Here is a 13,404-nt window from a genome sequence, read left to right on the forward strand (position 1 = left end):
GCCTCCCAAGTGCAATACTTGTCCTACTTCTAAGATGAAACAGCTCGACATTGTCTTATGGTCTGACTACAATTCCCAAAACATCAATCAAATTAATTCTTCCATTTTTCAATGACATGCCCAATTTACATAACTATTCCTCATTATCTAATCCCTTCCTTCCGCTCAAACACAGATTTTCCCCTCACCTATCCAACATCCTCCATTATTCTTATTCACCATCTCTTGAGTACCACCGTCACACTGGATCAGCCATGCTGAATCAGAGTGACTTGTCCCAACTGAGATGGGATAGAAAATAAATACCTATCCCAGGGTTTCCTGACACAGCATGTGGACAAGCCTACAAGAGGAGAGGCTGTACTTGATCTGATACTAACCAATGATCCTGGACAGGTGTCAGATATCTCAGTGGGAGAGCATCTTGGGGATAGCGATCATAACTCTATCTCCTTTATGCTTGCATTAGAAAAAGAGAGGACCAGGCAAGCTAGGAAAGCGTTTATGTGGAGTAAGGGGAAACATGAAGACATAAGGCAGCAAATTAGAGGAGTAAATTGGAAGACGGTATTCTCGGGGAAATGTACTGAAGAGAGGTGGCAGTTCTTCAAGGAATGTCTGTCTAGAGTTCTACAGGACAACGTTCCGAGCAGACAGGGAGGTGTTGGTAGGTTAAAGGAACCGTGGTGCACGAAAGCTGTGCGGGACCTAGTCGCGAAGAAAAGGAAAGCGTACAAAAGGTTCAGAGAGCTTGGCGAAGATAGGGATCTAGATGAGTATACGGCTTGTCGGAAGGGACTAAAGAAGGAAATTAGGAGAGCCAGAAGGGGTCACGAGAAGGCCTTGGCAGGTAGGATTAAGGAGAACCCGAAGGCGTTCTATAAATATGCGAAAAGGTTGAGACGTGAAGGAATAGGGCCTATAAAAGGTGAAGACGGGAAAGTCTGTACAGACCAGCAGAGGTGCTTAATGAGTATTTTGCCTCAGTTTTCACAGAAGGAAAGGACCTGGGTGGATGTACTGGGGGCTTGCGGTGGACTGAAAAGATTGAGTATGTGGATTTTAAGAAAGAGGTTGCGCTGGAATCTTTGAATGGCATCAAGATAGATAAGTCGCCGGGTCCGGATGAGATGTACCCCAGGTTACTGTGGGAGGCGAGGGAAGAGATTGCAGAGCCTCTGGCGATGATCTTTGCGTTGTCGATGGAGACGGGAGAGGTGCCGGAGGATTGGAGGATTGTGGATGTGGTTCCTATTTTCAAGAAGGGGAATAGGGATAGCCCAGGAAATTACCGACCAGTGAGTCTAACCTCAGTGGTTGGTAAGCTGATGGAGAAGATCCTGAGGGACAGGGTTTATGAGCATTTAAAGAGGTTTAGTATGCTCAAGAATACTCAGCATAGCTTTGTCAAAGGCAGATCGTGCCTTAAGAACCTGGTGGAGTTCTTCGAAAATGTGACTAAACACATTGACGAAGGGAAAGCGGTAGATGTGGTTTATATGGATTTTAGCAAGGCGTTCGATAAGGTCCCCCATGCAAGGCTTCTCGAAAAAGTGAGAGGGCATGGGATCCAAGGTGCTGCTGCCCTGTGGATCCAGAACTGGCTTGCCCAAAGGAGGCAGAGAGTGGGTACAGATGGGTCTTTTTCTAAATGGAGGTCGGTCACCAGTGGTGTGCCCCAGGGATTTGTTCTGGGACCCTTGCTGTTTGTCATTTTCATAAATGACCTGGATGAGGAAGTGGAGGGATGGGTTGGTAAGTTTGCCGACGACACGAAGGTTGGTAGGGTTGTGGATAGTCTGGAGGGATGTCAGAAGTTACAGAGGGACATAGATAGGATGCAAGACTGGGCGGACAAGTGGCAGATGGACTTCAACCCAGATAAATGCGTAGTGGTCCATTTTGGCAGGTCAAATGGGATTAAGGAGTACAATATTAAGGGAAAGACTCTTTGTACTGTAGAGGATCAGAAGAACCTTGGGGTCCAGGTCCATAGGACTCTAAAATCGGCCCCGCAGGTGGAGGAGGTGGTTAAGAAGGCATATGGTGTGCTGGCCTTTATCAATCGAGGGATTGAGTTTAGGAGTCCGGGGATAATGATGCAGCTATATAAGACCCTAGTCAGACCCCACTTGGAGTACTGTGCTCAGTTCTGGTCACCTCATTACAGGCAGGATGTGGAAAAGATTGAAAGGGTGCAGAGGAGAATTACAAGGATGTTGCCTGGCTTGAGTGGCATGCCTTATGAGGATAGGCTGAGGGAGCTCGGTCTTTTCTCCTTGGAGAGACGTAGGATGAGAGGAGCCCTAATAGAGGTATTTAAGATGCTGAGAGGCATAGATCGGGTGGACTCTCAGAGGCTTTTTCCCAGGGTGGAAATGGCTGCTACGAGAGGACACAGGTTTAAGGTGCTGGGGGGTAGATACAGGGGAAATGTTAGGGGGAAGTTTTTCACAGAGGGTGGTGGGCGAGTGGAATCGGCTGCCGTCAGTGGTGGTGGAGGCAAACTCAATAGGGTCTTTTAAAAGACTCCTGGATGGGACTTAATAGGATGGAGGGTTATAGGTCGGCCTAGAAGGTAGGGATATGTTCGGCACAACTTGTGGGACCAAAGGGCCTGTTTTGTGCTGTAGCTTTTCTATGTTTCCATCTCCGTCAGTCTGAGTATTTTATAACATTAGGTTCTTTTTCTCTGTTGTTCAAAATGGACAATTGCTGCACTGCAAAATGGCCCCAGGTGATCATATGCTGGCTTCTGGAAGTTTGAGTAGTTTGAGAATGAATAAAGGCTAACACCTCACACGTTCCGAATCTCTAATCTGCTGCTAACACATTACCTGCTCCAAAACACAATGTGTTTTCAAATATGGGCCTCACTTAGCAACCTAAAAACAGTACCACATGACTGAGACTTGAGCTACCCGAGTTCCTTTAATTAACAAGTTGGTGGAAGTTATTAGCAGTTAGTTACAGTTTGACCTCCACAGAGAAAGAGCAGCTCTAGGAAAGGAGCCTGCGCTATCCACCATCTTACTATCAACCAGGCGGCAGCAGAAAGAACCCTGATCCTCATCAAAACTGTGAAATTATTGGAACATCGGAACTTGTGCGTTCAAAACTAACTCAACTCTACATGCCTTCTCGTGGATGTCTCGCTTCAGGCTTTTGATTCCAGACTCTGGATACATGGAAAACCTTACATTATATTTTATTGTGGTCAGCATTTGAACCTCCTTCCTTTTCCTTATCCTTATCCCTCAGGGGCGGGGTGTGGGATGAGCACGTGCGTGCGTAACAATAAACCAACCCCTTTTATTTTATCTTACCTCGAGTTTGTTGTGCAAGTTGTTCATAGAGAATTGGAACACGCCACGTTTAAGGAATGGGAACAATATGCCATCACTTATAAAGGGGGTGAATCATAAATCAAAATAAACACCTCTGTTTAAAGACAGATAGTGAAAGGAGAAATCATGGCCGTTATGAATCCCCTCCTGTCCAATAACACTGCTATGGAAAATAGCCAAGTGGAGATTGGGTACTTCACTATAGCGAAGGCTCCTAATCATTAAACAATCACCTTTATGTGTGGATGCTTGGAAGAGGAGAGCAGTCAGCTTAAATGTGACGTCCTCCTTGAATAAACAGATCAACAGCATTGGGTGTTAGGCTCCCAAATGAATGCCAAGACCTGGTGGAATGTTACACCAATACTAGTCTGGATGTAGGGAAGAGATCAGCTAACTGCATTAGGTTCTTAATTAGTATTAGCACAGAACAAAACTGCCAGAAATATTACGCAATGGCAGATCAGTATTTATAAAGTGACCAGTCTATTGGATGTTCGAGTGTTACGTCTGGGTGCATGATAAATGGTTATCATTCCATATCTTATGCAGTATGGGATCAGACAGCTAGAGGAGGCCATTTGGTCTGTTGTGCCTGTGCCAACTCTCAAAGCAATACAAATGGTTCCACTGTTCTGTTCTATCACTAAAGGCTTGTAATGTGTTAATCATTACATACAGATATAGACAGATATAGCCACAGACTCTACCTGATGGTGTTGTCTGAGGAACCACTGACAACTAGCCGGTCCCGATACTGAAGGCACGCTATTCCACGTTTATGGCCATTCAAGGTACGTACAAATTCACAAGTGCTTGTGCTCCATACCTGCATGGATGAACACAAAAGATGTCTCATATCAGGAAACAAACTTTAAAAAAAACAATCTCTACTTTTCACAACAAGATCACATCAGATCAAAATAGCAGACAACGTTCCAAGCTTCTTAATGAAAGAGATCTGATAAATAGATAAATATGCATCCCTACTCCTTCAAAGAGGAAGAACCAGAGAAAGGGCACTGTCCAAATGTACTATTAAGCTACAAAGACTTCCCACACGACCTCGATTCCCAGTTTGGGCTGTTAAAATTCATTTAAACTGCATCACCAAAAGGGACTACAACTGGACCTCCATCCTCCTGGCCTGTGGAGAGGGAAGGAAAATCCAGCAAAGACACCCAGTCCTCATTGCTATCAAGAGACTGAGTGGAAAGGACTAGAGTTTGCCAGTGATACCCCATAGCATCTGACAACCTGCCAACACTCATTAGCAGCCGTCACTCAAACTGTCACCATTTGGGCACGGTATCAGAGCGTCACTTTATCCAAGGAGCTAAAGAGGGAGAAAACTGGAGAACTACACCACAAAACTATGGAAGACATAGAAACTTGGGGCACTAAATGTACAATGAATACAGAACCTGTGATCAGAATCTAAACATCTTCCTGCTTTACAGTTCAAGCACTCCAGAGAAATCGAATGAAACCTCCTGGACACATGAATAAGATGCTGGAAATAACCAAGTCAGTCAGTGCGGGAAAGAAAACATTTTGAGAAGGACCCTCTTCATGGTAACAAATATGCTGCACCTCATATCATTCAAACAGCATTCTGCAGCAAATAAATCCAGTGGAGAGGTTTGAGGCAGCCTAAGCAAAGAAAACGAGTGAGTCTCTGGGGCAGGAAAGTGCACAGGTTCTTCTCTCACTGCTCAAGCCCCTGATCCAAGTCAGATTGAGCAGGGAGGCACAACTGAGAGCGGGTAGGGAGAATTGCACCCTATCATGCCAAGTCAATGCCAACAAGGGCACTGGCAGTGTCTGTATACACAGTAAGAAATCTCATAACACCAGGTTAAAGTCCAACAGGTGTATTTGGTAGCACAAGCCACTAGCTTTCGGAGCGCTATGAAGCACACAGTGCTTAATAGCACAGTGTCTGTATACACAACAGTGTGTACAGTGTCTGTATCCCAACCTTGCACCAGCTCAGGCAGGCAAGGTAAAAATATAATTAGGGAGCAACTTGGTAGATAAAAATGGAATCAATTACAAAAAGTAAAGGATCCTGGCCCTTTCACAGAAGACTACAGCTATTTAAAGCATGATTATTAGTCATGTAGTTACACACACACAAAAACACACAGTGACGCAGCAAGCACAGACTAAAGGAACAAAAGCAACAACTGCAGGTGCTGGAAATTTGAAATAAGCTCAAAAACAAAGGGATGAAAACACAGATTAAATAGGCAGGATTATTGGAGCAAAGAGTTGACATTTGAGGGTAGATTCTCTTTCAGCGCAAAATAGAGGAAGTTCATTCCATGGTAAGCACTCCAAGTTGGAAGGGAATGGTGGAGACACAGAGGACAAGCCAGTCAAAGCAAACATACACATGTTAGGAGAGAGCTGTGCAGCCCCAGCGAGGGGAGGGGGGCGAGAGAGGGGCGCAGCCCCAGCGAGAGGGTGGGGGGGCCAGAGGGGCGCAGCCCCAGCGAGGGCGGGGGGGCCAGAGGGGCGCAGCCCCAGTGAGAGGGGGGGGGCCCAGAGGGGCGCAGCCCCAGCGAGAGGAGGGGGAGCCAGAGGGGTGCAGCCACAGCGGGGGGGGGGGGGGGGGGGGGGGGGGGGGGGGGCAGAGGGGTGCAGCCCCAGCGAGAGGAGGGGAGGGGCCAGAGGGGCGCAGCCCCAGCGAGAGGAGGGGGGGGTAGCAGAGGGGCGCAGCCCCAGCGAGAGTGGGGGGGGGGGGGGGGGGGGGGGGCCAGAGGGACGCAGCACCAGTGAGAGGTGGGGGGCCAGAGGGGCGCAGCCCCAGCGAGGGGGGGGGGGGTAGATGAGGGGGGGGCAGAGGGGCACAGCACGAGCAAAGGGGAGGGCGAGAGGGGCGCAACCTCAGCAAGGGGGTTGGGGGGGGGGGGGGTTCAGAGGGTCTCCGCTCCAGCGAGGGGAGGGCAGAGGGGTGCAGCCGCAGCAAGGACTGAGGGTGATGCAGCCACAGCAAGGAGGGTGACAGAGACGCTGCCACAGCGAGGAGGGAGAGAGGAGCAGCCATAACGAGGAGGGAGAGAGGTTGATAGGAGAATATTTAAACTCACCTTTATAGTTCGGTCACCTGACGCCGATACAATGTATTTGTCATCAAAGTCTACCACATTGACCGCTGCCCGGTGACCAACTAACACCCGCCGCAGAGTGATGTCAGTTGGAGAGGCCATGTCCCACACAGCTATAGATCTGTCCTTTGAGCATGTGACCATCAGTCCATTACTGAAACGAAGGTGCAACACTGCCTCATTGTGATGAATTAGTGTGTTCAAAACCTCCGTCGTATTAACATCCCAGACCCTAGGAAATAAATCAATCTCGTCAGGGCCTGTCACTGAATTACAATTTGACAATGGACATATGCTGTAACACTGGATTGAATTGTGAAACAGTTTTAACGAATAAAAACAATACAAGGGATTTTTTTCTCCAGTTCTATAGATGGTATACACTTTCACTGACACAACCTGGCCTGTCATGTATCTCATCTGAGTGACATTCATGTGGGAGCCTATTGAGTAAGGGTTAGAGACTGTTCCACCATTGAGAAGGGAATCACCTTTCAGCCTAGTTCACTCACCCTAACTTTGCTCATTTAGAAAGCTGAGCAACTTAATCGTGTGGACCAAGCTTTTTATTCTTTCATTTGATATGATTTGTTGCCATCAATAACTGCCCTTGAACCTAGCTTTTAATTATAAATCTCTGATAGTTTCATGGTCACCATCACCGAGACGAGTTTTATTCCAGATTTATTAATTGAATTTAAATTCTACCAAAACTGCCATGGTCGGATTTGAACCCGTGTCCCCATTAGCCCGAGTCTCTGGATCACTAGCCCAGTGACATTAACATTTTGTCACCGTCTCCTCCCATATACACACTACTTCAACAGCCTAGTTAACAAGACTCACGCTGAGGTACAAACCTCACTCCAGGATCCGGTATAGAAGAACATCTCAGGGCAATTTGAGGAATGTCACATTGTGGGGTTTGCCAGTATTCGGGCGAGATGCCAATTGCAGTGGTTTAGATGGGTAGTATAGCCCTTACAAAGAAAATGAGGGAGTCTCCAGGCAAAAGGGCCAACACCATCTCTTCAACCTTAAATTCCAGTTCATCATTCATCTCACTTGCTGTTTAGGAATCTTGCTGTGTGCAAAATTGGGCGACATGGTGGCACAGTTGTTAGCAGTGCTGCCTCAGTGCCATGCTAAATTGTCCCTTAGTGTCAGGGGGGTTATGGGATAGGGCCTGTACGGAATTGTTTTCAGTGCAGGCTTGATGGGCTGAATGGCCTCCTTCTGCACTGTAGGAATTCTATGATTCTATGAAAATGGAAGTTATTTTTCTTAGTCAGGGAGAACTAAAAATCTATTTGTAAAAGTGGCAGTCAACCTTCATTTCAGTAGGGCGAAGAGCTAAGGCATCCAACTAGTCAGATGCCTTGGTCAATGGTAGCACTTTCACTTTGGTATCAAACTGTTGTGGGTTCAAATCTCACACCAGACACTTGAGGATATGAAGTAAGCTGCCACTTCAGTGAAGTACCGAGGGAGTGCTGCACGAGTAGAATCTTTCAGGTGGGACCTTAATCCGAGGCCCTGTTTGCCCTCTCAATTGGATGCAAAAGTTCCCAAAGCATTTTTGGAAAAAAAGCAGCAGAGTTTTCAGGTTGTGGCCAATAATTAAGCCTTTAAAGTCGCTAAAACAAGTTATTTGATTTTTTTAAATTTCAGTGAATAAGTTTCAAAAATTGGCCATGACATCTTGCATGGTCCAACATACTTGCAAATTCTTCCCTTCTTGCCATCGGATATATTGTTCAAGAGAGACAAATGAAAAGGGAGGTAATCACTGTTCTTGTGCTCCCTCTGATGGTTGATGTCTACCGCCTTGAATCATAGAATCATAGAATCATAGAAACCCTACAGTGCAGAAGGAGGCCATTCGGCCCATCGAGTCTGCACCGACCACAATCCCACCCAGGCCCAACCCACATATTTACCCACTAATCCCTCTAACCTACGCATCTCAGGACTCTAAGGGACAATTTTTAACCTGGCCAATCAACCTAACCTGCACATCTTTGGACTGTGGGAGGAAACCGGAGCACCCGGAGGAAACCCACGCAGACACGAGGAGAATGTGCAAACTCCACACAGACAGTGACCCGAGCTGGGAATCGAACCCGGGACCCTGGAGCTGTGAAGCAGCAGTGCTAACCACTGTGCTACCATGCCAAGAGCACACTGCAGAGGCAAATAATTAAATAGTTAAAGATCTAGATTTTGGGCCACTGGATTCCTGCATCTTACCTTACTGTGGAGTCTGAAGACCCAGTAACAATGACTCGCTCATCATACTGCAGACACAACACAGAGCCTGTGTGACCCGTTAGTATCTTCAAACACTCCAATGACTGCTTGTCCCAAATCTAGAGACAAAGAAAACCATAAACACAAGTGAGTTTTGGTGTTAGAACATAGAAAAGCTACAGCACAAACAGGCCTTTCGGCCCACAAGTTGCGCCGAACATGTCCCTACCTACCAGGCTTACCTATAACCCTCGATCTTACTAACTTCCATGAACTTATCCAAAAGTCTCTTAAAAGACCCTATCGAATCCGCCTCCACCACCACTACCGGCAGCCGATTCCACGCATCCACCACCCTCTGAGTGAAAAACTTATCCCTAACATCTCCTCTGTACCTACTCCCCAGCACCCTAAACCTGTGACCTCTTGTGGCAACCATTTCAGCCCTGGGTAAAAGCCTTTGAGAATCCACTCTATCAATACCCCTCAACATCTTATACACCTCTATCAGGGTCACCTCTCATCCTTCGCCTCTCCAATAAGAAACGACCTAGCTCTCTCAACCTATCCTCATAAGGCATGCCACCTAATCCAGTCAACATCCTTGTAAAGCTCCTCTGCACCCTTTCTATGGCTTCCACATCCTTTCTGTAATGAGGTGACCAGAACTGAGCACAATACTCCAGGGGGGGTCTGACCAGGGTCCTATACAGCTGCAGCATTATCTCCCGATTTCTAAAGAGTGTTGATCAATCCTCTTTACTACTGTTCTTCCCTAAAACAACACAAAACAAAAGCTCGTGTGGATATTGAGCTTATTTTTCCATCTGTACCATAAAAGGGGACAGAAAAATGATCAAGTGTTTTCATGATACACTCACTCTTAACTCCATCTCCAATTGTTCCCATCTGACCATCCAGCATCAAGATATTCTCTTCCAGCCAAAACTCATGAGCTCCCACAGAGAATTTATTCCTTGAGCAGGTTCAAAACAATTAGTGCTGAGTCAACTGATCCCAGCTGGTCGTATAACTGGCTTCAGCATACCCACGTCCCACGTTAGAGGGGGGGGGGGGGGGGGGGGGGGGGGGGGTCCGCCCAGATTGTCTGAGTCTCCTGGAATGAAAAGCTAATCTCCCAGACACAAACCCAGCAGCCCCACAAACATCCAAAAGGGCAGTAGAGAAAGCACTCTCTAGACTGGGTACCATAACCACCATTACCAACTGCCAGAAGGATTTGTGGGCACAAGATGTGATGAACAGAAGACTGCTTGCAGGAAAGTCTTGTGATGAAAACTGCTTGAATTTGATGCAGCTGGAGTATGCAACTCATGTGTGGGTATGCGTGTGGGGCGCCATGGGGTAGATTCTTCAGCATTTATTTGCCAGTATACCAATATCCAGCATTCTTTTAATACTCCTTCTCTTAGCTCCAGCTTCTAATCCCTCCACTGTAACTTTTCCAATCCCCCACACCTGAGAGATTCTGTGCCTTTGGGTGAACTTCAACACCACAATACAAACAATTGGGCTTGCACTAAACTCAAACCTTGTCACCTCGAAAACCAAGCAATTCAACAACTCAAGTGAGCAACTTGGATGAGATTCAAAGTCCACAGCGGAGGCAGCATATGACAGTGTATTTATGCAGTGTTTGCAGGAGTAAATCAAAGAATATACTGAATTTTGTGAACATTTATATACAAATTACATTTAGAAAATTCTGAACCAATCACACCATTTTGTATGTAGGGTGTCACCATTTTGCAATATTCCATATGGTGAAACAGATAATGCTGTCACTTTCATCACTTACTTTGATCGAGTTATCTCTCAGACCACTGATTATTTTTTCATCATCGTATTGTAGACAATAAACTCCTTTGCTGTTCTCTGACCGACACTGGATTCTCTGAAGGTTATGTCGCCCACACCTCCAGTTGGATTCTATGGTCTGTAGAGAGAAAAGTGAACAAAATCAGCACAAAGTGCTTGGAATTCGCGTTGGAAAGGCAGTAGGTATTGTAACAAACCAGAGATTTTTGTAGTTTATATGATTTTTAATAGTCAGCAAAGTGCAATGTAAAAGTGGCCATTTTTAAGTGAATCCATGATGACCTAACTGCATATAGTTACATCAGAAATGGAAGATGTGTGCTCGAATCGGATATTGGTCAATGTGTCAATTCAGCTTCAGAAAATAGCTGTTTGAAGACTGGGGCTGGCTGCTTGAAATGGAAATGCAGACTGCTTAACAGATTGGAGAATAAATTAATTACTCTGGCTGCTAATCCACTGAAGCGAAAATTGGCAGGAGAAAGTGTAGCGCCAAGGCATTAACACCCAACTTCATAAGGTACAGGTTTCAAAGGCATGGTTAGAACACTAAAGTAGTCCATGGCACGTCATAAACCTTGTTATTCCACTTGAGTTCTGTTTGGAGATCTGAAGTTTGAACCACCCATTTAGAACCTCATATCTGTAAAAGACTGCTTCATACAACAGTTCGTTCTAACTTCAGCAAGGAATAGCTTTCCGGGAGGAGCTGTTTTTTTTTTACCCATTGCACATTCCTTTCTTTAATTATTGTATTTTCAGTAACTTATAAAGTCTTGCTGCAGTAGTGTAGAAATCCATTTGATTTAGCCTGAACATTTTGGAAGGTTCCTGTTTTCAAATCCAACAAAAGTAGCCGACATGATTGCCATTTTGCCAAACACCATAATTCGTTGGTGACTGTCATTCACCTGGCATGTAATCCCAAACATAACACATGTTCCTGCTCATGGGAGAACCAGCTTTGGAATAAATGAGGGTTTTTTTTGCCATGAACACAGAACAGGGCGATTGAGCAAAGTTCTGAATTTTAGAAGCCCCCACGTAGCTAGAGTTTGGTGCTGTCACTTGATGTAAATAGCTTCCTCTACTGATACATGACGGTTGATTTGTCACCTCAAATCCTTCACACCATTGTACTTTGGAACGTCAACTAAAAATGACACTTTTCAAAAGGGCAGAATCTTTCATTGCATTGTAGGTTTTTCCTTTTGGATGCAAATTCTATGTTCCCATCGGTATACTTTATCAAAGCCTCTACATGCTTTATTCAATCTGCGAAGTTGCAAACATCACTGCCACTTGGATTTAGCTTTATCAGCACCAATTTCCAGAACTTCAGAAATCACACAAAACAGGTTCAAAGTGGGGCAAGCTGCTCTGGCACCTGCTCCCATGCTCATTTTATTGGCTCAACGGATCTGAATGATTTGCACTGCACCCAGCAAACAACTCACAACATGATCATTGTATGCTCTGATCTCTGAAGCGGTTTATAGAACAACTTGGCATTAATTTATCTGCGCCTTGAAGCTTAATATGACCCAGTTACCCAACATTGGACATGCCAGTAATCACAAAATCCAACATTGGATTTAATTTTGTGAAAAATTCTGTACTTATTCTTATCGGAGTCAAGCCAGCTGGATACGAATGAGTGGATAGGGTGAAACCACGGCTATCAGGTGATAGCACAAAAGCCAACTATGCAGCTCTATGTTTTTTGTTTAAAGAAAGAATTAAATTCTACCTATTTTTGGCATCACCTCAGATTCCTCTCTTCCTGTTGAGTTGGATGGTACCACCATTCTGCCGCATTCACTGAGGAGAGGGAGTGTCTGGTCCTGGTGTGAGATCAGTACCACACTACACAGCGTATCTATACACTGAGGACAGGGGAGTGCCTGATCCAGGTGTGAGATCAGTATCACACTACACAGCATGTTTATACATTGATGACAGGGGGTTGTCTGGTCCTGGTGTGAGGGTCAGCACCACACCATATGGTCTCCACACACTGAGTCATTGGACAAGTCCACAAAATTTAAGTCTGCACTCCCATGATTGCTCCATTAAGCTGTGTGCTCTCTGTCCCATAGACACAGTCGAGGGATTATTGTTAAATTTCTCTAGGTCAAAGCAAATCTAGGCTGGTTACTGGCCAAAGCAAAAAGTGTCAGTGAGGGAACATACAGGTGGCAGTGATCATTGTAGGGTGATGATAGAAATGGATAATAGGTAAGTAAAAATAATTAACTGGAAGAGAGCCAACTTTAATGGGGCAAGAATGGAGTTGGTCCAGTTAGACAGGAACAAAAGTTTGGCAGGAAAATCTAACTGGACAATGGGTTACCTTCAAAACAGAAATGGTCCAGTCAAAATCAAGGTACATCCCCTTCAAAGGGAAAGGTAAACAAATCCAGAGCTCCCTGGATGAAGGCGATAGAAATTAAGATAATAATGTGCATTTATAACCATGAGGAATACAGAAGGCTCAGAAGGGAGGTGAGAAATTAGAGAAGCGAAAAGGGATTATGAGAGAAGTCTGGCAGCCAACATAAAGTAGAATCCCTCAGTCTTCTACACGCACGTAAATAGAACAAGAGTGGCAAAACGAGGAGAGCCGATTAGGGACCTAAAGGGAGTTTGCACATGGAGGCTGGGGAAATGGCTGAGATATCAATAAAATACTTTGTATCCATCCTTGCCAACGAGTTAGATGCTACCCAGGATATGGTGACAGACGAGGAAATTCTATCCCTAGAAGGGTTCAAAATTGATGAGGAGGAAGTGTTGATTAGACTGTCAGTACTTAAAGTTAACAAGGCACTGGGGCCAAATGAGATGCATCCAAG

General features: G+C 45.5%; 1 protein-coding gene across 7 annotated transcripts in view; it reads right to left on the minus strand.

The window, feature by feature from the left end:
- LOC144505255 (F-box/WD repeat-containing protein 11) overlaps positions 1-13,404 on the minus strand; it is a 203,320-nt gene that overhangs the window by 24,983 nt on the left and 164,933 nt on the right. For all 7 annotated transcript variants that reach the window (XM_078231295.1, XM_078231298.1, XM_078231299.1 and 4 more), the window contains 4 exons: positions 10,530-10,667; positions 8,711-8,829; positions 6,443-6,692; positions 4,058-4,176 (listed from right to left, as the gene is read on the minus strand). In XM_078231295.1, the coding sequence (XP_078087421.1) occupies positions 4,058-4,176; positions 6,443-6,692; positions 8,711-8,829; positions 10,530-10,667 (626 nt within the window). The remainder of the gene's footprint in view (positions 1-4,057; positions 4,177-6,442; positions 6,693-8,710; positions 8,830-10,529; positions 10,668-13,404) is intronic.

Source organism: Mustelus asterias, chromosome 16 (genome assembly GCF_964213995.1).
Source record: "Mustelus asterias chromosome 16, sMusAst1.hap1.1, whole genome shotgun sequence".
NCBI classification, from domain to species: domain Eukaryota; kingdom Metazoa; phylum Chordata; class Chondrichthyes; order Carcharhiniformes; family Triakidae; genus Mustelus; species Mustelus asterias.